Source organism: Syngnathoides biaculeatus, chromosome 18 (assembly GCF_019802595.1).
Source record: "Syngnathoides biaculeatus isolate LvHL_M chromosome 18, ASM1980259v1, whole genome shotgun sequence".
Taxonomy (NCBI): domain Eukaryota; kingdom Metazoa; phylum Chordata; class Actinopteri; order Syngnathiformes; family Syngnathidae; genus Syngnathoides; species Syngnathoides biaculeatus.
In genome coordinates, this window is record NC_084657.1 from 5416097 (window position 1) to 5443893 (window position 27797).

General features: G+C 42.0%; 2 protein-coding genes across 10 annotated transcripts in view; both read right to left on the reverse strand.

Moving 5' to 3' along the window:
- The window catches only part of phldb1a (pleckstrin homology-like domain, family B, member 1a), a 39997-nt gene extending 15107 nt beyond the window's left edge, over positions 1–24890 (reverse strand). For 2 of the 9 annotated variants that reach the window (XM_061804476.1, XM_061804474.1), the window contains exons 1-10: positions 20075–20205; positions 16748–16849; positions 16385–16508; positions 15187–15357; positions 14052–14177; positions 11755–12737; positions 8446–8646; positions 2925–3056; positions 2700–2837; positions 483–611 (exon numbers count right to left, since the gene is read on the reverse strand). In XM_061804476.1, coding sequence (XP_061660460.1) covers positions 483–611; positions 2700–2837; positions 2925–3056; positions 8446–8646; positions 11755–12737; positions 14052–14177; positions 15187–15357; positions 16385–16508; positions 16748–16849; positions 20075–20077 — 2109 coding nt within the window. In that variant the 5' untranslated portion in view covers positions 20078–20205. Of the gene's footprint in view, positions 1–482; positions 612–2699; positions 2838–2924; positions 3057–8445; positions 8647–11754; positions 12738–14051; positions 14178–14675; positions 14942–15186; positions 15358–16384; positions 16509–16747; positions 16850–20047; positions 20217–22387; positions 22590–22797; positions 22991–24736 lie in introns of those variants that run through there. The other 7 variants (XM_061804471.1, XM_061804469.1, XM_061804470.1 and 4 more) reach the window with 7 other exon arrangements.
- Positions 24891–26700: 1810 nt separating this feature from the next.
- On the reverse strand, positions 26701–27328 carry LOC133492322 (histone H2AX). The gene has a single exon (XM_061804485.1). The coding sequence runs from the start codon at positions 27243–27245 to the stop codon at positions 26820–26822; it is 426 nt and encodes a 141-aa protein (XP_061660469.1). The 5' UTR covers positions 27246–27328; the 3' UTR covers positions 26701–26819.
- Between the last annotated feature and the right edge of the window lie 469 nt (positions 27329–27797).

The window sequence follows — 27797 nt, forward strand, 5'->3', positions numbered from 1 at the left end:
AATGTGCTAATTTTGCATATCCTGCTCCAAGATCAGTTGGCAAAGTATTGACATTTTCCATTACTGTAAATGCAAATAATATCTGTCATTACCTGAAGATATTAAATCTTTCGAAGTGATTATTGTAGTAAGGTGCATGCAGTTTTTGAGCAAATGTGTTAATAAGATTAATGATTAAAAGCGGATGTTTTATGCATTTATTTCTTTTCATTCCAATCGAGGGAAGAAGCAGAAGTGAAGCAGCTGGAGAAGCAAAAGCGTAGCCTTCACCGTCATACTTACGAAAGGCATTGACTAGTAAGATATTTAAAAAATGATAGACAGGGGGGGAAAGGAAGAAATAACACACATTTATCATAATTCATATGTTATACAAGATATATTCTACTGTATTAAGTCTGTCTGCATATGGCTCTGTTTTGGGTGTTCAGTATATGGTAAACTCACTGTTGCCAGCCAGTGGGCTGCGTGAGAACACTGACCCTGCTGAGCTGCTCCTGTAACTGTTCCCTTAGAGACAAGGGGCACTTATCAAACTGCCTCTTCAGCTCATTGTACTCATTCCTCTGCTTTTCCAGGACCTTCCGCTCAGCCGAGACATTAGCCCTCCCCTAAAAACACACACACACACACACACACGCACAGGCAAAAGGATTGTGTCCACACTAGGGATGGGCGCGATAAATCTGCTCAATAGTTATATAGTGTTTTGTTCAGTTGCAGAAGCAATAAGCCATAAGGGGGACAAATTGAAACAGGAAATGAAACATTTTCTGCGGCATTTCCAATCATAGTTATGTACGATAGGTAGATACGACATGCCCCATTGAGGCTATGAAAACATCAAAGCAAAGCACCGGTGCCGTCCATCTTTATGGAAGGCAAGAACTCTTAACAAAATAACAAAGATTCCAACACATTGTGCTGCGGGTAAAGGACATTTGTCCTTAAGGACTTAAGCGCATTGTATGAAACTGTATGCGGGTGTAGGACAGGAGCCCTAATGGACAGGAGCCCTAAGGACATACGTCCTTAGCCCTTATTTCAAATCTGAACATTAAGCTCTTAAGTATTTATTTTGTCTGATAAAATAAATCAAACGCTCACAAAAAAAAAAACGTAATTATTTTCAACATACAAAATAAATGTTGCTTGTCAAATATAGTCTGTTTGAAGCTTGTTTTATTGTCTGAATTTTTACTTCCTGTATGTCTTCAATATTATGCTGGTAAACAAACAAAAATTAATAATTTTCATTCAATATCACTTAAAAGATTTGTGAAGGAAATATAAATAAATTATAATTCAAATATCAACATCTTGTGAACAGTCCTAAATGTGTTGTAATATGTAATGGGTTAAATGTTACATGCCACCTCACAGATTTCTTTACCGCTGTCATTTGTGCTTTATTTTAACTCCGTCTCAAAAAGGGCGAAAGTGTGCCAATATGTGGTTTTACTCATTTGTGCTATCATTAAAAATAAATGTCCAAAACAGTAAGTTTTAGTTCTTATTTTTCTTAAATTACGATTATACTGGGAGTCATAAGGGCTCATGTCCAGATTTGAAATAAGGGTTAAGGACGTATGTCCTAAGGGCTCCTGTCCATAAGGGCTCCTGTCCTACACCCGCATACAGTTTCATACAATGCTGTACAATCACAAAAAATGAACTACAGTTCGTGATAACCTTTCACAGAGAAAATATTTTGTGGGATCTTCTTTTCAAATGTTCAATATTGCCACATGCTTTGGTGTTGACAAAAAAAGTAAAGCTCATGAAAAGCAGTTGAGAAATGAGCAAATTCTGATTTAGTTTCGATGGACATGCATTGCCCCTACTAATGTGGCAGCCACGTAAGCAAGTCACGGAGGCCGGGCAGATAGAGCGCACAGGCAAATTTAGTATTTTCTTTATATCTACATAACTTGGAATAAAGTAAGCAAAGATTATTTAGAGAACGTTTTGAATTTGTTGTAGGGATTGCAATACCATTAATTGGATAGTCTAAATTGCCCCTAGGTGTGATCGTGAGTGCAACTGTGATTGGCTGGCGACCAGTTCAGAGTGTGCCCTGCCTTCTGCTCATTGATGGCTGGGATAGTTTCCAGCACTCTCGCGACCCTTGCGAGGATAAGCGGTTCAGAAAATGCATGGATGCTTAATATTTTATGCAATATTTAGTATTTTATGGCATCCAAAAATAATGATAGAAAAAAATGAGTGTATTTCAATCTTTTAAACTTCCCTTTTTTTAACCGACCATGGGATTATGTATAAATGCCCATCTCTAGTCTCACACATAAATCTGAAAAGACAATTAAAAAAAAAAAAAAGTCAACTCAAATGCATGCAACCTAGCATTGCTGGCCAAAGTACTTTAAGTCAATCGAATGAAGCTTGTTGTCACATTGTTAGTGGTTGATAAGCTTTAGTAAAATTGCTCATGGGATGGAAATATAAATTAAAAACTTACAAGGTTCTGAATCACCACTTAAGTGTTAATCAAATCCAGTTAAAGATGTAAAGAGAAATGTCTGTTTTTGACCACAAAACAGGCGATCAGTTGAGAACTGAGAAAGTGGTGCTCTATTAAATTTTCAGCACATATCAAACAGTCACATGCATACAATTTAGTAGCAGTGAATTGTGTGTTGTTTATTCTGCTCCGCAGTGTTGTGGTCGAGAGCGCAAACCTTCTCCTTTTCCCTCTGGGTGGACTTGTTCAACTGGCTGAGTTTGAGCTGGAGCTGAGCAATGAGCTCCCGCTCGGCCTCCGCCTGCTCCTGCTCTGTCTGCCTCTCGGCCTGAAGCAGAGCCTGCTCCATCTCCACCTGAGGGGGCGCATGAGGAGTCACCGTCTGCACACACAGGATGGCTAACTTTGAGACTGAATTGATAAATGGTGTATGAGCGTCGACCTCTTGTTTTGTTTCCTTAAGCTGCTGCTCCAGCTCGCTGACTCTGTGCCTCAGGTCATCCACCCTGGCCAACATCTTGCTCCTCTCCTCTTCCAGGTAGATCTGCTCCTGGCCCACCCACACATCCTCACACTGATGTCAAATAGATATTGAGAGCGGTCAGAGTACAACCAGGCTAACAGAAGACAGTATCAGACGAGTCACAATGCAAATATTTGGTCACTTGGTGAGACCAAAAGTGAATATTTAGACCATAACAAAACAAATTTGCCTCTGCCTTCAGTGCCTGCTAGAAAGCAGCTGGTTGAAGCTGTCTTTTTATTAGTTTCGGATTGTGCCAAAACTACCTGCAGTCGAAGCCAGAGGTTTACATACACTGCAAAAAACACACACATTTAATTTTTTGTCTCACTGTCTGAAGTCAAATCTGACTAAACCTCTCCTCTTTCAGGTCAGCCAAAAATACATTTTTTTTTTGTTAAATGCAGCAATAATGAAAGAGAGAATTTCTTAGAGAATTTTATGTTATTTTCTTCGAGGCCAAAGGTGTACATACATAAAAACACTATTTATTTAGAGAACATGGGGAGGTCCAGATGATGAGATCATGGCTTTGGAAGCTCCTGATACATTAACTAACAACATGTGATTTCATTGACGGCACATCTTGGTATGTATTTAAGGCCACACCTCAAAAAACGTCCTTGTTTGAAATCATTGGAAATTCAAAAGAAATTTTCCAGGACATCGGAGAGAGAATCGTGGAGCTCCACAAGTCTGACTCATCCTTGGGTGCAATTTCCAGATACTTGAGGGGGCCACATTCATCTGTTCAAACAGTTTTACACAATGATGAACATCCAGCCATCACACCACTCAGGGCTCTGTGTCCCAGAGATGAATGTGTTTCAATCTGAAAGGTGGGAATAAACCCCAGAATCACAGCAAAAGACCTCGTGAAGATGTTGGATGAAGCTGGTAGGAAAGTGTCATTATCCACAGAAAAATGAATTCTAGACCAACATGGGCTGAAAGGCTAATCACCGAAAATGAAACCATTACTCCTAAAGAAACATAAAAAAATCAGATTCCAGTTTGCGAAAAGACCTTAACTTCCGGAGATATGTCCTGTGGTCAAATAAAACTAAAGTTGAGGTGTTGGGCCATAAAGACCAAGGTTACATCTGGAGGAAAAAGGGGGAAGCTCGTAGACCTGAGAACACCATGCCAACTGCAAAGCATGGAGGTGGCAGCATCATGTTGTGGGACATTTTTGCTTCAGCAGGAACTGGAGCTCTTCATTAAATAGACGGCATCACGAAGAAAGAACATGATATGGCAATATTTGGGCAACATATCAAGACATCAGCCAGGAAGCAAATACTTGGGTGCAAATGTGTCTTCCAGATGGACAATGACCATAAGCATACTGCCAAAAACTTTTGACTTTGATGAAAATAATATAAAATTATCTTGGAAATTATTTGTCATTTTTGTTGCATTTAACAAAATTACCTAATTGTGGTAATCCTGACTGACCTGGTTGAGTCTGATTTGACTTCAGACAGTGAGACAAAAAACGAAATGCTTTTGCACAGTGTATGTAAAATTCTGGTTTCAATTGTACACTGTAGACCTGTCTCTGTCTCCACGCTAAACCTACTGGACTGTGTTCTGATTCATTACTAGTATTATCAACTATTCCAGTCATCAATGGACAGAAACCTTTATCTGTACGACAATATACTTAAAAGACAATGCAGCCCTATGGGGGCACAAACCAGTGCAATCTGTAGGCCGGTCCCAAGCCCGGATAAATGCAGAGGGTTGCGTCAGGAAGGGCATCCGGCGTAAAAACTGTGCCAAACAAATATGAGCGTTCATCGAAAGAATCCCATACCGGATCGGTCGTGGCCCGGGTTAACAACGCCCGCCCCCGGCACTGCTAACCTGCAGGGCGTCGGTGGAAATTCAGCTACTGTGGGTCGAAGACAAAGAAGAGGAGGAAACCGGATCCAGCGTCAGAAGAAAAAGAGGAATGCACAGAGCCTACAACTGAGTGTAGGGACTTTGAATGTTGGGACTATGACAGGAAAAGCTCAGGAGTTGGTTGACATGATGATTAGGAGAAAGGTTGATATTCTGTGCATCCAAGAGAGCAGGTGGAAAGGTAGTAAGGCTAGAAGTTTACAGAGGCCCCGTAGCTCAGTGGTTAGAGCACTGGTTTGGTAAACCAGGGGTTGTGGGTTCGTACCCCACTGGGGCCTCCACTCCCTGAGAAGGGTTGCGTCAGGAAGGGCATCCGGCGTAAAAAAATTGTGCCAAACATATATATGCGTTCATCTGAGATGATACACTGTGGCGACCCCGAAAGGGACAAGCCGAAAGGAAAACAACAACATGTAAAATGTGGTTAGCGGCTATGCACCACAGGTAGGATGTGACCTAGAGTTGAAAGAGAAATTCTGGAATGAACTAGATGAAGTAGTTCTGAGCATCCCAGACAGCGAGAGAGTTGTGATTGGTGCAGATTGTAATGGACATATTGGTAAAGGAAACAGGGATGATGAAGAAGTGATGGGTAAGTACGGCATCCAGGAAAGGAACTTTGAAGGGCAGATGGTGGTGGACTTTGCAAAAAGGATGGAGATGGCTGTAGTGAAGACTTATTTCCAGAAGAGGGAGGAACATATAGTGACCTACAAGAGCGGAGGTAGAACCACGCAGGTAGATTATATTTTGTGCAGACGATGTAATCTGAAGGAGGTTACTGACTGTAAAGTAGTGGTAGGGGAGAGTGTAGCTCGACAGCATAGGATGGTGGTGTTGGATGACTCTGGTGGTGGGTAGGAAGATTAAGAAGACAAAGGTAGAGCAGAGAACCATGTGGTGGAAGCTGAGAAAGGAAGAATGTTGTGCGACCTTTCGGAAAGAGGTAAGACAGGCTCTCGATGGACAGCAGAAGCTCCCGGAAGACTGGACAACGACAGCCAAGGTAATCAGAGAGACAGGCAGGAGAGTACTTGGTGTGTCTTCTGGTAGGAAAGGGGAGAAGGAGACTTGGTGGTGGAACCCCAAAATACAGGGAGTCATACAAGGAAAGAGATTAGCGAAGAAGAAGTGGGATACTGAGAGGACTGAGGAGAGGCGAAAGGAGTACATCGAGATGCGACGTAGGGCAAAGGTAGAGGTGGCAAAGGCTAAACAAGAGGCATATGAAGACATGTACACCAGGTTGGACACGAAAGAAGGAGAAAAGGATCTCGACAGGTTGGCCAGACAGAGGGATAGAGATGGGAAGGATGTGCAGCAGGTAAAGGTGATTAAGGATAGAGACGGAAATGTGTTGACTGGTGCCCGTAGTGTGCTAAATAGATGGAAAGAATACTTTGAAAAGTTGATGAATGAAGAAAATGAGAGAGAAGGAAGAGTTGAAGAGGCAAGTGTGAAGGACCAGGAAGTGGCAATGATTACTAAGGGGGAAGTCAGAAAAGGCACTACAAAGGATGAAAAATGGAAAGGCAGTTGGTCCTGATGACATACCGGTAGAGGTATGGAAGCAATTTGGAGAGATGGCTGTGGAGTTTTTGACCAACTTATTCAACAGAATACTAGCGGGCGAAAAGATCCCTGAAGAATGGAGGAAAAGTGTTCTAGTTCCCATTTTTGAGAACAAAGGGGATGTGCAGAGCTGTGGGAACTATAGAGGAATAAAGTTGATGAGCCACACAATGAAGTTATGGGAAAGAGTAGTGGAGGCTAGACTCAGGACAGAAGTAAGTATCTGCGAGCAACAGTATGCTTTCATGCCAAGAAAGAGTACCACAGATGCATTATTTGCCTTGAGGATGCTAGTGGAAAAGTACAGAGAAGGTCAGAAGGAGCTACATTGTGTCTTTGTGGATCTAGAGAAAGCCTATGACAGAGTACCAAGAGAGGAACTGTGGTACTGCATGCGGAAGTCTGGTGTGGCAGAGAAGTATGTTAAAATAGTACAGGACATGTATGATGGCAGCAGAACAACGGTGAGGTGTGCCTTAGGTGTGACAGAGGAATTTAAGGTGGAGGTGGGACTGCATCAGGGATCAGCTCTGAGCCCCTTCCTGTTTGCAGTGGTAATGGATAGGCTGACAGATGAGGTTAGACTGGAATCCCCTTGGACCATGATGTTCGCAGATGATATTGTGATTTGCAGTGAAAGCAGGGAGCATGCAGAGGAACAATTAGAGAGATGTAGACATGCACTGGAAAGGAGAGGAAGGAAGATTAGCCGAAGTAAAACAGAATATATGTGCGTGAATGAGAAAAGTGGAGGGGGAAGAGTGAGGCTACAGGGAGAAGAGATAGCGAGGGTGGACGACTTCAAATACTTGGGGTCAACAATACAGAGCAATGGAGAGTGTGGTCAGGAAGTGAAGAAACGGGTCCAAGCAGGTTGGAACAGCTGGCGAAAGGTGTCTGGTGTGTTATGTGACAGAAGAGTGTCTGCTAGGATGAAGGGCAAAGTTTACAAAACAGTGGTGAGGCCGGCCATGATGTACGGATTAGAGACGGTGGCACTGAAGAAACAACAGGAAGCAGAACTGGAGGTGGCAGAAATGAAGATGCTGAGGTTCTCGCTCGGAGTGACCAGGTCGGATAGGATTAGAAATGAGCTCATTAGAGGGACAGCCAAAGTTGGATGTTTTGGAGACAAGATTCGAGAGAGCAGACTTCGATGGTTTGGACATGTCCATAGGCAAGAGAGTGAGTATATTGGTAGAAGGGCGCTGAGGATGGAGCTGCCAGGCAAAAGAGCAAGAGGAAGACCAAAGAGAAGGATGTGGTGAGGGAAGACATGAGGGCAGTTGGGGTTAGAGAGGAAGATGCAGGAGATAAGCTTAGATGGAAAAAAATGACATGCTGTGGCGACCCGTAACAAGACATGCCGAAAGAAAAAGAAGAAGAAAGAAGAAACGAGGCCTTGTCTGACCTGAACAAAATTTCCACAGACACACTTGAGAATCTTCCACATAATACTAATCTTGAATGTGTAACGGTCATGTGTCCCTCCCTGTACTTTAGTCCATAAACGTCCCTTTACTTACATTCAGCAATTACATTGTGTGCAACACATTTGAAGTGAATCATTATTTCAGTCATTTCTTTAAAAACTCCAATATATCGAAGCCCTGTTAATGTTCAAACTGTGCTTAATCTAACAATATTTTGCGATAATAATAAATATACTGTTTAGTAATAAAATCTCTGTCTTGTTTTAGAGAAACATGGAGGCCTACTACACTACTGCATTTTGCTGTTGATTATAATAGTGGTACTTGGAGGAGCTAAGTATTTTTTTGGGAAGTACTTGCTGTAAAATCTTTGAGAACCACTGCTACAGTGACTCAAACGGAATGTGGTCAAGAAGCATTTTGCTTTCATATGTAAAAGTGCGCCTTGACGTTGTTTTGTTTCTGTCCAATATGTCGTGATCTCTCGAAAGTTTCGAATGTGGCGTTTCCCAATTAAAGAACATCACCTCTTGGTGTGTGCTCTCCGTGCTGCTGGACTCCTCTGCTTGGGCCTCTTCGTCGTTCTCCTTCCCTCTTTGCATATCTCCACCTGCGCCTCTCCCTCCCCTTAGCAGTCCGCTCCTCACCACCTCCGCCGGCTCCACCCCGCTGTCCTCATGGATACAGCCTGCGCACAGATTCAGGATGGTCTCCAGCCTCTGCTGCTCCTAGAGAAGAGCGGCGAGACATTGAGAGGACTTCATACTGTACATAGAGTAGATCCTATTGCGATGAGTGCTTGAGACACGCTGTCGCATTTGAGCAGCTGTCCCAAAGCTGTGCCGGCTAGACGCCGGTAATGTGATAGTGGGAGGCCCAAAGATGGTGTATTTTGTCTGAGGAGGGGCTAAGCGTAGTGAATTCAATATGAATTTGTCATGACTAAACCTTGCCGGGATTTGATTTGATTGCTCAATGAAAATTTATTGAATTTCTAACAAGGGTACTGTAGTGTTATTTAAAAATTCAGTCTGAATGCTTAATTTTGTTTATTTTGATGTCAATTGTACTATACTGGAGTCGTGTATCAGGGAAAGCACCATTTTTGGAAACCAAGTGTTCAAATGAACACTGGACTGGCTTCAAAAACTTTATCGCCCAAGCCAATAAGTGAAGAATAATAATGATGATCATCAAATGATAATAATGAATAATAGTGCTTTATTAAAATTACCAATAAAACTACTATACAAACTTGAACTATTATTATTACAATATAACACAAATATTATATAACCGAACAGTGTGCATATGTATAACTATGATTTTGTTCAGTTGTTATACAATATTGAACTAACAATCATCCTATTTATTGGCACTGTTACAAAAATGTATTAAGGTAAGGTAATAAATGTTCAAAGTTGAGATTTTTAAATCCCATTTGCCCTTTCAAGCGTTAAAGTGACAATTGGTTGACAGTCGTCCCTCCCAAAAATTGTAAATGCTCTCATTTACCAAAATAGGAGAAGCGAATATGTAATTATCATTCCTGTTGCACACAAATTAGAGTCCAGGCAAGAATAAATGGACGAGCAAAACAAACAACTACTTTTAGCAGCTGGCTTTTAAGTGACCTACGTTGTTAAAATACCCACTAAGTTGAGAGCAAAATGAACACTTCAAAGCGTTCAGGTCCAGTCTTATTATAAAAAGTGGTCATAAAATGACATCTTGTCTTGCGGACTGAAATGTTAAGTCAATAAGTCATGAAGATAGAGACCTCTTTGGATTCAATAGGTTGTAACATTTAACCTTCATTTAAGAATCATGAGTCATTTTGTAAGAATTGAAATATCAGACGGAGTCGCAAGTTAGGGAATTTCCCCGTGGATATTGTTCTAAAATTAACTTTTTTTTTATTCCGTCAATTTCTCCCTTGCAGTGAGTGACCTTTGGTTTTTATCAAGAGGTGAAGTGCAACATGCATATACAGCCTAGAGGTTGTGCAAACTATGAGGAAATCCTCTCTTTATCCCCTCCCCTATAGTTTTGCCATTTATTCTGAATCTATTTTTCTCTCAAAGATGTTTACGACACAAACAGTATCATTAAATGTGTTTAGAACAGCTGCACACATGTAAACTTAAGTTCCAAATTAGCTTTCTCACAATTTAGCCGAATTTATGTTACACATTGGTTATAAGGTCCTGTTATTCTTATTTGTATAATGCGTATCATGTTCTTAATCCATTCCAAAGTTTGAATTTCTAACTCCATACAAGTGAGTCAATAAATGCATTTTCCCGATTTGTTTTCTGACTGGTTAATTTGGTTGTAAAATTCGGAATTTGTGTCCCAACAGAATGAAAATATTTCCTCTAAATTGTTTTCTCATATTCTGCTCTTGCTAACAGTTCCAATAAGCCCAGAATGGAGTGGTTTACTGCTTGCATAATAAACATCCTTTGTTTACATTTACTACCAGCATCGCCAGGAGCGGAAAATCCCGCTGATCAAGCATCTGGATGTCAAGATGAAAAATGGGTACACTGAGAATGTTATACAACAAGTACAGTATAGAATACTATATACAGTACTGTACATAACATTTCCTTTTTAATTCATCTTATTATTGCATGAGAGCAGCGATCAAAACATAGCGATGACTTTAATGTTGTGGCTTGTGAGTGTGAAATATGGCTTTCACGTGTTTGCCTGTACAATTCAATTGCATATTGCCAGTAACTAGAGCCCTCTGAGTTCTTGAAATAGCTATCATCCACCCCTCAGCTGTCAAAAGCCAGCTGGGGCGGGGGCTTCAGTGGGCGTGGATTGATGGGTGAAGGCGAGCCAGTATGTCATCTCTAGTCTATGACACTTGGGTATTGGCTCTCGGTCAAATAAACACCGCTTTAAAATTATAAACGCCATTTCATGTTGCTAGTAAATATAGTGTTAAACAATAAGCAGCCCCGCCCACTGCACTCTTGTGATTTCTGGGTGCGAGTGACACTCGGGCCACTCTTGTGTCACTACTATGATTTGAAAAGTGATTTTAAATAGTTCAGCTGAGATAGCTTTGTAGCCCCAACTAGCCAGCATTAAGTAATGATAAGTGTTGGGTTACACTGTGGCAACACTGTGGCACGTAGTTAGCATAAATTCAGGTCACAGGTCTGAGGTTGGGGGTTTGAATCTGCGATCCTTGCCTTCCTGCAGGGAATTTTCTTGGATGAGTTGTTTCTAGGAACTCCTGCTTTCTCCCAAAAGAGTTCGGATCATTGAAAATTCTACATCCTCCTTCAGTGTGAATGTGCTCTACTGTGGATGCCCTGCAATTAGCTGTTCCGCGAGGCTCCAGGTCACCCGTGATCCTAATGAGGGCAAGCAATGTAGATGACTGAACGAATAGATGGATTTTTACCATCAGCCATTTATTTAACAATGTTTATTATTGAGGGTTTAATTTGTAGTAGTGGTGCCTGTCTTCTGTCGGTTGTATTGTCCACACTTCCATTTTCTACAGCTTAACACCCATTGGAAATTTAGGGTCTCCAATTAACTTTTTGAAATGTCAGCATAGGGAGAATGTATAAACCAATCGATGATGCATACAGGAAGGTCAAAGCCAGAATTCCAACAGAGAAAATCTGGACTGTGAGTCAAACGTACTAAGCACATACTTGGCTACATTTTCAGTCAATTTGATGCATTCACAAACATTGCAAGAGATACTGGGACACCCAAAAGAGTAAAGCTCCAATCAGGATTAGATCTGTAATCAAGTATTTTATATTTAAGTGCTTCTGGTGTCTACTCTGTGGTTCCTCACTCACCAGCTTCTCCATCTCCTGCTCACGTAACCTCTCCTCTCGCTGCCAGCGGTGGTATTCCAGCAGTTCATCCTCATTGTCGCTGATGGCAGATATGCTGTTCTTGCGTCCTCGGGGATACGGTTTCATAAAATTGGAGTCCTTGCTGGAGGATGCAATAGTGTTCTCACAGAAGATCTTTCGTTGGCTCTGAGGGCTAGTGGCAGGAGATGAACCAGAAAGAGGTGTTGAGATGAGGCTGGTAGTCTGAGGTCTGCCTCCAGTCTCCAGTGCGGTCACAGAGGATGGATTCTGGGCGTACAACACCCTCATAGCGTCAGCTGTAGAAGGGACTGCGGGTTTCCGATGGGTCTTCGGGCTCTGCTGGACTAATTTGGTGGTCAAACTCTGGGATCCTGGAGTCCCTCTGCGGGACATGTAAGGACTCAGAGGAGGAAGACTGGTGGATCCTGTCGGCTCGGGCGTCCTGAGGCTCTGAGGGACGTCAGCATGTGGGAGCGCGTCTCGCCTGGGACTTGGGTGTCTCCTCTGGAGGGAGGAACCTCTCACTCGAGGGCTGGATGGAGCCGCCGGTGAAGAGTTGTGACTTAAGGCCTGTACGGACCCCCCGGCGGGCAATGTGTTGCTTGATATCATCTCTGATCTTGGATTCCTAAGAAGCTTTGGGCTGTCTTGTGCTCGCTGCCCGTCGCTAGTACAACTTGAGGTCATAGAGAGGGATGTCCGTGGATGGGGCACAGGGATGTTGGACCGGGGAAGCACAAGTGGCACATTTCCCACAGAGCTATTGCTCTCTTCTCTGCTGGTCCTGCTTCTACCATTGAGCACGTTGTCAGAGGGCGGATGCGGTGACGCTCTAGCTGTTTTGGGGGATGATGGCACCTTCTGCGAGAGGCTTCCATGGATGTCCTTTGCTAAGTTGTTGATTTTTGAGCTCTCATTTCTGGAAATAGACTGATGTGTCCCATTTAGGATGCTACTGGAGTCTGCAGGAGGAGGGCAAGAAACACCTGTGCATGAGGATTGCTGTTAAATAAACAACAAGGCACACTCGGAAGAACAGTTGCGCAAAGATGGGTAAACAAACAGAGAAGGAATCTGTTCTGTCGCATTTGGCAACCCCTTAAAAGGAAGAATATTCCTGCTTAGAACTGTTACTGCACACATGTACAGACATTGTTTCTCTGTTGGCTAAGGTAGTGATAAATGTCTAGGGGCCCATGTTCTGTGGTGGGGATGTTATGCTGTTCAGTTGTGTAGTAATCCTTCAGGGATCTGGAGTGGCTAAATATAACAGTTGCAGCCATGTGCCTCACATGAAATCAGGGCTCGGTCAGGAAAGAACGGGTCCAACACTAGACAGGGTGTGGTGCCTAAAATGGTTCTTTATGTCCAATAAGGTCAGTGTAGAATATACTAAATATCTCTGAGTGCAAAAGAGAAGCAGTTGCAGCCACAATAGGTTACACACACCAGCCACTTAAGTATGTCCCAGTTTAACAGGCTCCAAGATTTTTTTAAATCATTGTGGCTAAAGTTTGCAGTTGTGTAGATCATAGCATCATACTCAAAGTTGTTTCTTGTATTGGATAACTTATGTTCCTTTGCTATCACTATAACACAGTGCAGTTGTAGCCCACAGCAAACTACGTCAATAACAAACATTGTAAAAGGAACAGCTTTTTTAAAAAAAATATTAAAGAAACTTAATTGTGCTCTGAAACAAACACAACAAAGCCTTGTAAAAGTGGAAATGGATGTTATTATTTGAAAGATTATTAAATTACGCCTGAGAAAGTGCCCAATAATTGTATAAAGAAAGAAAAATGTCACATTTTGCATGTAAATCCTGAGTTTGTAGCCCATTCCGGAACAATTATCGTGTTTAACAATGGGCACACACCTCGGGTGTAAAGCAGCTATTTAAATGGACCGGATCCCAATGAATCTGGGCCGCAGATAATTAGTTCTCAACGAGCTATTTTGGAATCAATTCATGGATGACGCCCAAAGGTTCTTCTAAATCCTAAAACCAGCTACACCAGATGCATAGAAATTATAATTTGAGGCACATTCATCCGATGTTATGAAACTAATCCATTCTTTGCTTTTAAGCATGACATTGAGTCTTGGTACCATGCTAGCATAAGTAGTAATTAAAATCAACACAAATAAAATACCTGTCGAGCATTTGCGAGAAGTGACGCTTTTACAAAATAAGAGCAAATGCCCAGAAGAAACTAATTATCCGCACATTTGTTCCTGACCATCTTGCTCTCATATAGATACAGAATCTTTACCAGAGTGCTGGGTTTTTGATGTGCTGAGTGCATGGCTTCCTCCAGGCAGCATGTTTTTCATCCTCAGGGCCTCTTCTGGATGGTTGAAGCGGAAAAATGTTGACTGACCGAAACACAGCATGCAGCCTGTCAAGAGAGGAAAAAGATCATGCAGGTAGCAAGATGTCACTGACATCTTAAATCCGTCCTTTTATGCCAACTTAGATACATCCTTCCAATACTTGAATCCACATTGTTTACGTTAGGTCTACGTGTGCATACATTGCAATAAGCAAGTTAATTCAATTCATTTGGCTAAAAATAAAAAAAAAAATAACCCTCATTTAAATACCAATTTAAGCATTAAGGTGACAAAAACTGTACATTAACGATTAGACCCAACACCTTGCCTGACCACTGTCAGGTACCTAGATAAATCACCAAAGTATTCTACATCAAAAGCAAGCAGTAGCCTTTCTTGGAAAGCCAGAATATTCGATCTGAGAGTGCAGATTTACCTGTGCCCTAATGTTGTGCTCTTAGCTAAAGTAAATTGGCAAACAGCATAACATGCCGTTTAATATTAACAGTTTTTTCTAAATTGTCTTGCCAAAGTCCTTTGGTCATCAAATACTTTAAACTCACGTGTAAGCAATCAATAAGTGAATATGCGTGCTCCTTGCTCAGCATTTCCAGTGGTGTGTCTACTTCCTGAGATGATGGTTTACATCCAGTTGACATTCAGCATGAGAAATAAAAAAAAGGCATTATATATTCAGGTGGCATTATCGAGACATAGTTCCTCGTGTTCAAATAAAAAGAAACAGATTCCGCATTTCTTGATGCGTTGGTCCTCAGGGTGAAAAAAAGTTTTTTGTTGTTGTTGTTGAGCAGCTGCTGCCACGACACAACATCGCCTGATAGCTGGGTTCGAATGCCATTCAGTGTAGCTGCTGGCTCAGATCCCAAGGAAAAGTTCAACTGAGTGGGCGGGACTGTGCTTTACTGTAAGTATGAGTGTGATTGTAAACCAGAGTCCTTAGACTGGGACACTCGAGAATGTAAGAGGTTTGGAAACTAAAGGATAAGTTATATTCAATAATGCTTACTGTACATATTTGTGTGTGTTACTTTAAGGAAGGTGTTTTTCTTCTACCTTGCGACAGACGATAAGGTTTGTTGATGGGGAGTCCATCTATGGCGCATTGGTTCCCACATGGATACAAGGTAATGGTGCCAGCCACGTTTTCGATGTAGCAATGTTGAACTTTAATGCCAGGACCCAGTAGAGAGATGTCTGTGCCTCCACTTCCCAGTGTGGTTCTCCCTGCGACAAAAACAACATTTTCCCAGCATCACTTACTGGAGGGCCACGTGCAGCCGTGAATACCTTTATGATGTATTTTTAGACACGCAGCTCAAAGCCAGCGCTGGTGATCGCTCGTAACAGAGGTCAAGACCACATGGGCGGAGTCATAAATGTCGTCAACACATACAGTAGTTTAGTGGGGAGTGACAGGTGGCACGCTGTGGAGTTATGCCAGGGATGGCACTGTCTGATGTCATTTGAGTGACTCAGTCAGCAAAGTGGGGGCTCTCAGAAGTGAGACTATTTTCTCGAAAGTGACCTATCGTATTTATTTTCCTGAGCACTGTGCTGTCAACACATATATGGGCCTACGTGTATTTTGTGTGTGAAATAAAACTGACTGTAAATAGAATTGCTCCTTTGGTGAACCAATGCATTGTGTTGCTGCTACATTATGCAGTATAATGTTTTGTACCAGGGTTTCCCAACTAAAAATGTCATGGCCTGCCAACACCCCAAAATAATAATTAAATACATCGCAAAAACCATGACGTGATGAGTTCTCATAGATGTACTTACAGTACTCTGTGTGAAATCTGGGCCTACTTTCATTGAAAACTATGATATGCTAACAGGAAGCTGATATTTTTGTGTTGCATAAATGGCAACAGATGCATGCACAAGTTTATCGTGACATTTGCCATTTCATGGAAGAGGATTTCATTGTTCTGCCGGTCACTATACATCAGTGACATTGATAGAGGAACAAACATATATTTGTAATGAATAAATACATTCTGGACAAACTAAGGGAAATTGGAAAATTTCCTTCAACACCCCTTATGATCTCTCATGGCACACTGGTGTGCTCACGGCAACCTGTTCGGGAATCGCTGTTTTATTTTAAACAGACTGACAGATAAAACAACAGACTGATTGAGGAAGTTAGTTAGGTGTGTGTAGGTAGATACATTCATGTAAATCAATATAAATATATTAATAAGCAAATGTAACACGCATGCAACATGCAACACACATCTTTTACCTTCCTGCAATGGCAGCAACGTGATTGCTGTGCTCAAGCGTCCACTTCCCAAACTAACCAGGTGGGGGCGCTCCGCTTGGACTTTCAGGGACTTGCCAGTCTCAATCAGATCTAGGGGAGTACCCTGTCAAAACAAGATTAATTGGAGTAATTGATTGTTGATACCCCCCCTCACCCCCACCATATAAATATGCCATGTAAACTGATGCACAAAAACTGCAGTCCCTATTGTCAGAACATCACTGGAGCTAGCTCTGCCAGGTTGACGACAATCTTCAATTTATTGCACATTTGATTGATTTGGATGGGAAATTGCATTGCTTTGTCCCGATTGCATCTTCCCTGACGTGACAAATGACTCACCTGCAGGACTTGGTGTGACTCCCGTCCAGACGCCACTTGACTCCCGCCCCTGCGTTCCATGTCCGCTGAGCCGATGTCCAAATTATCTGACACCTGATGCTCCTGAAAGCGACGCGGCGATGGATGCACATGGAAAGAGATGAGTGGAAATAAACGGCAGAGCTGGGAATCCTGCCACTACAGTTGTACTACAATGGGAACAGTGCCTTCCATAGAGAGCCTCATGCCCTAGTTCTAAAGCCACGTGACACTGCCCATTATACTGGGGGATTGTTTCTCCAGAGCTTGTTGGGTAGAATGGTGGCACTGATTTACGCTTCAACCCAAGCAACATTCCTGATGATAGACATAGATTGGATAACACAGCTGGAGTGTTGCACTTTGGCATTCCAGGACTTGCTTTGTAGCTGCTTAACACATGAGGCTCACATCCCATATTGCCCACCTAAGATGACTCACATAGATGCAAACTATCTGGAGACAGATGTTGCAGATTACACCCGGCTGTCTGCACATCATGGTCACATCAGAAGAGAGGAAGACAGGGGAAACAACCTTCGACAAGATCCAGACATGACTCAAACCGCCACATGTGGACACATAAACACCCTTGTTACTCCTCAAAATATTCTATTCATAACTGACAGCTGCATCTTTCACTCACACTACCTTCAGATTAACAATAAACACAAACAATTTAAGTCTTAGTAAGATATATAGGATGATTAATAGAAAATGGTGAACATTTCACCTATAGTGCATCTGTCTGATTCTACTGAGGAAATTTAAAACCCCAAAACTGAAGACTGTAGTTTAAATGGCAACCCCCCAGTTATCATGCACCTAACCCCTAACCATTCCCCCAGGTGCTTTGAGAAGTTTTGGAATGACATCAGAGTAACTGGCCTGGACACTAAATATTTTTGTATGTCCACAATGTTGTTAGAATTTTTCCCCCCACTATTTAAACAGTTGCTGAGTGTCTTGATAACAAATCTGTGACATGCTTTCATCAAAAGACCACAAGGACCAAGAATCTTTGCATGCTAGACACCCTCTATTTTGTCTTGATGAAATTAGCCCTTTCTCACGGAAATGAGTCACTGGTCACCCGCCCCCATAAACTGCTGGGCCAATGGCCGGTAAGGATTTCATTAGCTTGATGACTAGAAGCAGAGTTACGTTTGGCTTCGTGTTAGGCACCCATGCAGGAAAAAAAAAATAAGTAATGCAACCTCCCAAACACAGGCAAGCCCTCACAAAGTCAGCATGGATTGTATTTTTATTTTTTATTTTTGGTGGAGTCAGCACTTTATCGCCATGCCGCTGAATTACATGTGTTTGTTCAATCCGTGAATGTGGGTGTACCAAACAAAAACATCTCACCACAACACCTTTATCCAACAATCTCGTATGTGTTTGTGTCACTTATCAGAATCTGAATCTTCTAGGCAATGCTAATGTAAGGATCCAGGAAAGCTCGATGGAGCTCTGATTACTTTCTGACAATGTTTCAGTAGATTCTAAAATGAATTAAAAAGTCAACTTTGCGTAATACTGTGTATGCTTTTATTAAATTGAACACAACCCTTTCCAGGATGTTGGTGATATAAACCCAGTAGGGTTCTGAGATGTACAGACTCAGTTCAAATAGTGGAGCACAGAGTTCAAAGCAAACATGGGGAAGCAACATTTAGATGTTATGTTGCACACAAACGAAAGAAGTTACCAACAGACGTGAAGTCAGCCCCAAGTGTCAATATTTTTAAGTCCTGGTTAAAAGCTTTTCTTTGTTTTTCTCATGGTTTTTTCAGTATTTCCAGTTCTAAATCATTTTTCTTGTATTGTAGGCTTTAAAATTGTATTTTTGGGTTGTTGTTTTTGTTTTTTTTTTTGCTTTGTTTGAAATGTTTTAGCTGTTTTTTCTTTGCTTTTAATAGCTTTTAATCACGTGAGTTACTTTGTGTATGAAATTTTTCTTTGCTTGGGCACAGAGGGAAACTGTGAAAACAGTGTTGCATTGACGATTCCAAAACAAGACAGGCTAGCATACAACAACAAAAAGGAGGGCGAATGACAGCTCGACCAATCAGTGACCAGGAATTGTTTATGTCACATATATGGAATCCATTTGAAGCGCTGCGGACCTCAGTTGACCTTGTACTAGAAATAACGTCGTGTGGGACCCACTTTTTTTTTTTTTTGCCAGGGTAAATGATCAACTATGGGTACAGCCAAGTCGAGCAGAGAACGTGTTATGCGGTGGAAAAGAGATATTTTTTTTTCCATTTTTAAGCGTCATACAAGTTTAAAAATATGTAAACTCCTGAGGCCTTGGATAATAAACGCACCTGGGATGTCAGTGAAGAAAGAAGTATTTAAGATCGTATTTAAGTTGAATTGATGAGTATTCTCATACGCTTGTTTACAGTCCATCAAGAAAATCGTTAGGCTTTGACACAGAGTAGCATCAATGTGAATGGCTCTCTTGATGAAATACATTTTCCAGTGATCTTGCAAGAGTCACTAAATGACCGCAGCAGCTTCATGACGCAACATCACATGACTGTTACATCAAACCAAATATCAGAGCACTTTGTTGCTGTATCCCAACATCGGTGACTGACAGAAATGCATTAAAAAGCCCCAAACCAACTACAGCTGCCCTTCTAAGTTTAGCCTGCACTGGGTGAGACAACAGGGAGTTGTGTCTGCATCTGATGTCACTCCAGATGAGAATGCCGGGCGAAACCGCTTTACATGACAATCCCGTCCAGTGTGTTCTCAGTCCGAGTGGACCCAGTGACACATAGAACAGAGCGTGCCTTGACATCGGAGCCTTCACGTCTCTCCCCCACTAGCTGTCAACGCTTGCACCCTCATGCACGCCACGCAGTCACGCAGCAGCATAGTGCGGCCAGGCCAGTCGGTCTGTCTTGTCTGTGTGACTCACACATGCACACACATATGCACCCGCCACCTCCCACAAGCCTCCCTCATTTCAACGAACACACCCAAAGCCATGGAGGAGTTTTTAAATGCGTGCAAATGCGGGTCCTTCCACAGCAACCTGTCATTATTGGGCCGGTTATGTCCTTCAGAGCAGCCAAGAGCTTCTGAAAATAGACACCGCCAGCCGCACAGTCTGGGCTGTGACTTTTAAAGAGAAATCACATCTGCTTCGGGTGGCAAAACAAGGGAGAAATGGGAGGAAATATATGCTTTGAATTATGAATTCTGGAGATAATTCCGTAGAATAGAAAAGCAAGCAGCTCAGCATTCTGCAAGCGGTTTTCTTACCTACACTGATCCACATGCAACACGTACCATCTCGCTACTCTCACAAAGTCCTGAAAAGAGTTATATGTATCCATGAATTAGTCTGCAGCTCAGTATTCCACGCAGCAGCGTCCACATTGTTATGAATGTCTGGCCTAAAGCTGTTTTCGTTCTCCCACTGAGTTCCTTGACTATTTTCCCTCCTCCCAGTCACTTCTCCTCCCCATCCTGGTGCAGAGTTACTTCTCTGACTCACACAACTTTTTTTTTTTAATTCTCCTCTCTTTGATGACAGAAAATCCCATGTGAGAACATTCAAGGACCACCCCAGGTGATCAGAAGGGGCTCAAGCCAAATCATTCTCCGTGAATTGTTTGATAGTGGAGCAGGTGTCAACAGCTTAACATGATGGGAAGAGCATGTGCTGAAGGAGAAGATTAAAAAAAAAAAAAATATGACTTCAGACCCCCGAGTCTGAGGCAACAAAAAGGGGAGTTTTCTTCTTAAAATGATGAATTGATAATCCATGGTGACATAATTATGCAAGATAGGAAAGAGAAGCCACCGGTAGGGAGCAAATTTATGCTCAAACTTTCCAAAGATCCCCCGGGAAGGGATGGGCTCAAAGGCCAATAAACGAGAGTGGAAGTGAGTGGGAGCCCACGATTGGTCCCGCTAGTCTTTTCCCATGGTCAGGGCCAGAGGGGAGATGGAGGAAATGAAACAGATGATGAGTCATGGAGGAAAACTACACCACCAAAAATGAGTGAAGAAGCCAGACATATTTATAAAAGAAATGCCCATTATGGAGCTGAAAGCCCCACAAATAAGATTTAGATGAAAGTGTTTTAAATCATCATTGAGGCTTCTAATTGTCATAAACTTTGTGTGATAATATTAACACCATCTTATTTACCACAAACTAATAATGCATATTTAAGATGCACTTTATTTTCTTGGGGGGGTTTTTGTACATTATTTCTTTATTTTATCATACTTTATAGCTGAGCTTTTTTCCCCTCATTTCTCATCCTTTTCTCAGCTCCATGTGAAGCTGTGAAAGTGCTATTGGGCGTAACGACAGTGTTTATGCAGTGCATAGTTTCAATCTATTTCCATTCTATAGTATAAAACATTTTGAATCGGTATAGCACACACTTGCAAAGAAATGCTGCATGAAATAGTGAATGCAAGCTAAAATAGGTAACATTACTTAAATTGAAGGACAAATATCATTTCCAGAGCAAAACTCTAATCAGTGGCTTACCCTCAATATTATATGAAATGACGATTTAATGTACTGGTTCTAAACTGGTAGAGTCCTATTTTTATAATGATTAAGGTATGAAACGGTGATTGCACTATGATCTTGATCACATAGCTATCAAAAACCTTCATCCTTGCATAGTCTTTGAACTTTGAACTGGACTACTGTGCATGCCAACTGGTTACAGTGGTTTCTGAGGTTTCTGAGGAATGATGTTTCCAGCGGGATATTAAAGCTGTTGAACTTGTGTGACCTGCTGTCGCAAAGTGCTCCTCGCTGAGCAGGAGACCAGATGTGCACTGGATGTCTGCAAGAACGACCACAGAAAGGTGAAAGAAGGCTGGATGCACAAGACCAGATGGTGAAGGGCCTTTTATGACAGCAGCTGTGCACGACGCTATCAGGGTGGTACATACATTAACTTCATAAAGGCTGCTAATTACAGTGTGTGTAATAAGTGGTTAAATCATACTAAATGACCAAAAAATCGACATGGTTTTACCGTCCACAGCCTGTTACATGATAAAAAAAAATCTATTGAATTTTCTATTCTATTTTCATAATCATATTGGACATTTTGCATTTGAAATTGCTGTCCACCATGTTATGATAGAGAGGATGTTTGCAGTGACATTACCACCATCATTTTGTCTTTCTTCAATAAAGGATGAAGCAGTGGATGTTGTCAAACTTGATATGCCCACTTTAAAGTAATATGTTGCTAAAGGTCCTCATAAAATTATAATCCTAGCCGAAAATGTCTACCCTCTGATTCGCCAAGCTCTCAGCAAGCTCACATATTTTGCTGTTTGCATGTACATTGCCTGCTTGCAGTTATCTAGTTATATAAAAGTGTGGAATCTGGACCAATCTGCATCTCTAACAGTGTAAACATACAATGAATATGAAGTTCAATGGCATCCCTCCATTTTTGTTTTTTGAGGCATTATTGACTCTTATAATACAGCACAGCAATGTACTCAACCAGATCGAGTTAATTAGGTCCATTACGCTAAGAGATTACATTTCCATTCACAAAATATTCACAGTACTTGCAACATAAAATTGCTTTGAAAAAAATAGACTGAACTCACTCAGGCACGTGTGCGCCTCATAATCCTATTGGAGCAAATTCTTCAATAGTGCATTACTGAATCCATGAGCTCCAAAGGCAGCCTGAAGAGAATGCAAGCTTATAACAAAAGCGTCCATTCATAGAGCTTCCGGCTCATGATCTGACTCGCAGAAATGAGAGGATTCCATCTGCTCGAAATTCACTTTAAGTTGTCAAAACATCTGCAAGATGGGCAAAAAATATATAGAAATGAATGATAGATCAATGGTACATTAACATTTCACAGAAGTAAAATGGTGAATGGGTCATAATTGTATGAAAACCATCAGTATAATGTCAAGCTAGTAGTACAATAGCCCTATTATCCCATCTCTCTCCCACATGCAATCTGCCATACGCCAACAAGCAAATGTTTCAACTTCTCGTTACCTTATCTGGCTGGAAGCATCGTCCTGTGGCCTGCCAAGCGATTTAGATGAAAAATGATGAACAAACAAGATGAGACAGCCGTTCAAATCCTTGCAAGTCTCTCACTCTTCCAGAGGAGGAAAAAATGTTATGTTCCGCTCAGCACATCCACATGCATATTGCTGCCAGGCCCGTCCCTCTTTCCAACTCTCACTCCCCTCACCTATCATTTATATGCTATTGTTAAATCCACCCTGTGGTCTCCTTATCCGGATATGTGCTCAAAAGCCCTTTGCTCTCCTTAGTCAATGATTTTTTTTTTTATCACATTTACGAGAACGTTTACCCTATTAGGACCTGCACCGTCTGCAACTTGCGTGAAACAGACACTCTCATGTAACAACCCAGACTTTTGCTTTGTCACAGTTGACAAGTGCCCAGCTGGAAATCGCGGTCATTGCGGCCAAAAGATATTTTGAAATTTCCTCCCCGGCTGGAATTTTTAGCTTGGCAGTTTGTGCTCGTGGACACGTTGTCAAGTTTGGCGTAATTGGTTCAGTCTGTCCGGTACTTAGCGCTAACTATTTCTGAGAGCGTTTCAGGTTGCTTTTTCTGCTAATAAAACAGAGATGTCAGAAACGTCTGCAATAGCTACACCCATTGGAAAAGCCATTAGAGGGAACGCGGCATCTGTATTGCACATGGTGCTCAATCACAGCTATTACTCTATTTTTCCGCCTCCTGCTGTCCCATGACATAGCTTGTTTGCATATTGACGCTGTTCATCATTGCGCCACTCAAATGTGTATTAAAGCGCTTAATCAAGTGGAAGATGTCAACGTTTGTCACATTTTGGATTAAAAATAAGTCAAATAATGTCATTTGGAGACAAGCCCTATCATACTGCTCCAAACCCTAAGAGAGACATACAGTACACCACTTAACAGTATCTAATAAGCCAATTATCACGTATGTAAATATACTTCATTTACTACAAACACTGTAATGTGAGAGATAAAACAACAAAATGCTCTTTGATAGATGGAAAAAACGTACAAATGTGTATTCTGCAGCCAATAAGACAGAAAAAGTCATGGCTTTCTGTGAGTGTATCAGCTTTGACTACTGTGTAATTTTTGTGACATTTTTATTTTGTGATGTGGCAGTAGATTCTTTCCCGACTACTCCGGCTTCCTCCCACATTCCAAAACAATGCTTCCTGCATTAATTCAAGACTCTGGATTAACTTGTGAATATGTCCGTGAATGGTTGTTTTTCTATGTGTGCCCTGCGATCGACTGGCAGCTGGTTCATGGTTTGCCCCACCAAAGTCAGCTGGGAAAGGCTCCAGTTCTTGTGAGGACAAGCAGTATAGAAAATGGGAGGATGGTGTGGCCTGCGTTTTCAAAGGTAGAGGCTGTGTCACAAAAGTTCCACAATTGGTATCACAAAAGATACATTTAAAATCCAAACTACAAGTTTTCCATTTCCACGTAATACCCCTGGAACTTGTCGTCCACATCTTCAAAACGGCTTCCCTAGACAGACCTTCATTAAATTGTAATTATAATAATTAATTATGAAGGGGCGGCAGGGTGGTTCAGATGGTAAAGCGTTGGTCTCACAGTTCTGAGGACCCGGGTTCGATCCTGGCCTCGCCTGTGTCGAGTTTGCATGTTCTCCCTGTGCCTGCGTGGGTTTTCTCCGGGCACTCCGGTTTCCTCCCACATCCCAAAAACATGCAACATTAATTGGACACTGAATTGCCCCGAGGTGGGATTGTAAGTGCGGTTGTTTGTCTTGATGTGCCCCGCGATTGGCTAGCAACCAGTTCAGGGCGTACCCTGTCTCCTGCCCGTTGACAGGTGGAATAAGCGCCAGCACTCCCGCGACCCTCGTGAGGATAAGCAGCTAAGAAAATGGATGGATAGTTATGAATGTTAAACTGAAATACACTTACTGGTGAAAAGTTACTTCTTTGGGACCACCTGCACGGTTTTGACAGCTAACAGTGCAACAGGAAATAACCATATTGGCACCAAAAAAGCAAAACCTAACGTATTTCAATATTACATTTCACAATGTACAATTGTAAGGATATCAACTTTCACGTGAAGTAGTACCCAAAGCAACGTTTTGCCCTGACCGGAAGACGAGGCCGAATTACCACGTGAAAGAGTCTGTGCGCAGTCTAGTTTTTATTCCACGTCATTGGGAATCACTTTTTAATTCACTCTACTACACCATCTAGTGAAAAAGTGGGCATACTACAAAACAATCACTTTTTACTCACCAAGGCAACATTTCTAATAAATTTGTTGAACAAATTAGTGGTTTTATGGAACTGTGCATACAAATTTATTCCTGCAGTCAACTGTCTTGCACTGAATGTACAAATATACCAATATTTGTGGTCAATCATGTTTATATTTTGGAGGTACTGACGTACAGGGGTCAGGGCCACACTCTAACATACTTCAACATTTACATTTCTAAAAAGATTTAGAAATGCAAATATGTCCTACATTGTAGACAGTGTGTGTTGCCCAGATAAGTCTATAAAACCAGACTTGACTTAGTAGATGATACTAGTCCATTCACTTAACATTTAGTTCTAAGAAGGAAGCATTATATACCGTATTAATGAGAATTATCTTTCGACAGCTACAAAAATTCAATTGAGGCTTCTGTTTTGTGTACTCTACCGCGGTTCCCTCAAACGTCTGGAAAACAGCGCCTGAAAGTGTTGGAAAACAAAGGTCATCTATTTGTGTTCAGTTTCAACAACACTAGACAGCAGTGCTGTCCAAACAACTTCTACATATTCACAAAAGTCAAAGTCGGGGCCCATTCCCCTCCTTTGAGACTGGTTGGGCTGAGGAGATCCCTGGGTCCTGTGGGCTTCAGTGGCGCCCGCTGGACAGTCTCCCAAAATTGTCTTGCTTGAGTTTTGAATTCTCAAGAGGCAGTCTGTCCTTCATGTTGAAGCAGCTCAGGTATTAGTAAACAATTACAACGTGTCATTTTTTCCAAGACAACACTGTACTGTAAAGCATTTTCCAATGTGACTCACAATTAGAGTAGTGACCATGAGGGGACGAAATTGGGGAGAAGCTCGACAGGTGTTGGCACAGTACTGTAGTACATTCCCACAGGAAACGCCATGGAGTTTGAATGCACAAAACCTCAAAACAAAACTGGAAATAAAAGTAGTCAAGGAATTGGGAGAGAAAAGTTAGGTGTTGAGTGCAGTAAGTATGGTGGCAGAAAGGGCCACAGTTCAAATATAGGTTCACATTTTTTGCCTAAACTGCTTTTGTATCTATTTATCCAGTTTTATTGCTTTTAGCACTTTGCCATTTAAAGGCATACTGTGAACCTAAAGTTAAACATCTCACGCATTCATTTTAAGTGCAGTGCATGTGACGTCGGAATATAAAATAAATCAGATTTATGCACCCCAATGGTCTTTTCCAACTTCACAAAGCTGATGGCCCAGTGCTTGTCAAGGCACATACGTATACGTCACAACACTGATCCTAATTTGCCACTTTCAAACTAATTAAAAAAAAATTACAAGTCCTTTGGATCGCTCGCAACGCCATTATCTGGGTTTATATTAAGTCTTTTTGATTAGTCTATGGCGCAGGAATAGGACGTCATGGGCTCTGCTTTATCTACAGCACAGCAGACAAAAGGCAAATGTAGAAGGATTGCAGCAACCCACTCTAAAAATATACTATTAAAGCCTACCGGGGCTCAGTCGGCTGTCTGCTGTGGTAAGATTAGGGGAAAACATTTAATTTGGTCTTTTAAATACTCCTTGAGTCTGCAAGGGAGAAACCTTAGCTAGCTTGACGGTACAGACAGGTATGCTAGGCTAATGTCGATACATAACGTAAATGCAGCAGCCTACTCACCATATTCACCTTTAACAAAATCAGTTTATTGGCATGAAAACAACACAAAGAACATTTGCTCTTTCAATGCAGCGTGGGTGGCCCTTAAAAGGGCCGTTGTGAGGGAAATGACCAGCCATGTGGCTAATACTCTTGAGACTGAGATGAAGCCTTCTTTCCCCCCTTGCCGGAGCTCGGAGCAGACTGGCCGGTCTTCTTGGGGAGCAGGACGGCCTGGATGTTGGGGAGGACACCGCCCTGGGCGATAGTAACGCCGCCGAGAAGTTTGTTGAGCTCCTCGTCGTTCCGAACAGCCAGCTGGAGGTGGCGAGGGATGATGCGGGTTTTCTTGTTGTCCCGGGCCGCGTTTCCGGCCAACTCGAGGATCTCCGCCGTTAGATATTCCAGCACGGCGGCTAAGTATACCGGCGCTCCGGCGCCTATACGCTCGGCATAATTACCTTTGCGGAGAAGACGGTGGACTCGCCCGACAGGGAACTGGAGTCCTGCACGGGAGCTGCGAGATTTAGACTTGGCACGGGCCTTGCTGGATTTTCCCCTTCCAGACATAGTTCGCTTTTACACCTACACGCAGGCGTTCTCCAGAATAAATGGAACGTTACTCCGAGCTACTACCCGGATATAAAACACTGCTATTGTCACGCCTATTTACGTGATTGGTTTCTATGACGAAGGGGCGCATCGTGTGGTTGGCTTGGTTGAGTTAAAGAAAAAAAACGAGTCAGCAGCGATTGGTCAACTGTGTCTTAATTCCGTCGAATCACAGAAAAAAGAAAGACGATTGGCTCTTGTGTTTCCTTTCCGTTCCTCGCGGACTCTGTAGCCAATGGTGTGAATTCCCTCCCGTTTCAAATTTTTGGCGCTCAGGAAAGAAGCGCATGAAAGTAAAACTGAAAAAGACACCGAGAATGAGAGACTTGATTCTAAGGAAAGATTAAAAATAATGATGAAATTCTGAAAAATGGGAATATTTGCAAGTCACACCTGGAATAATAAGAAACGCGAGAGAAGAATTTGTTGACAATTATGCACAAATGAGGAAAACGTGGAAAAACTATTCAATTCAAATACAAACGCAGAACACAAATAATTAGGGTTAAA

Coding starts and splice junctions, on each gene's coding strand:
- LOC133492322 (XM_061804485.1), bottom strand. CDS start 27,245: ATGTCTGGAAGGGGAAAATCCAGCAAGGCCCGTGCCAAGTCTAAATCT.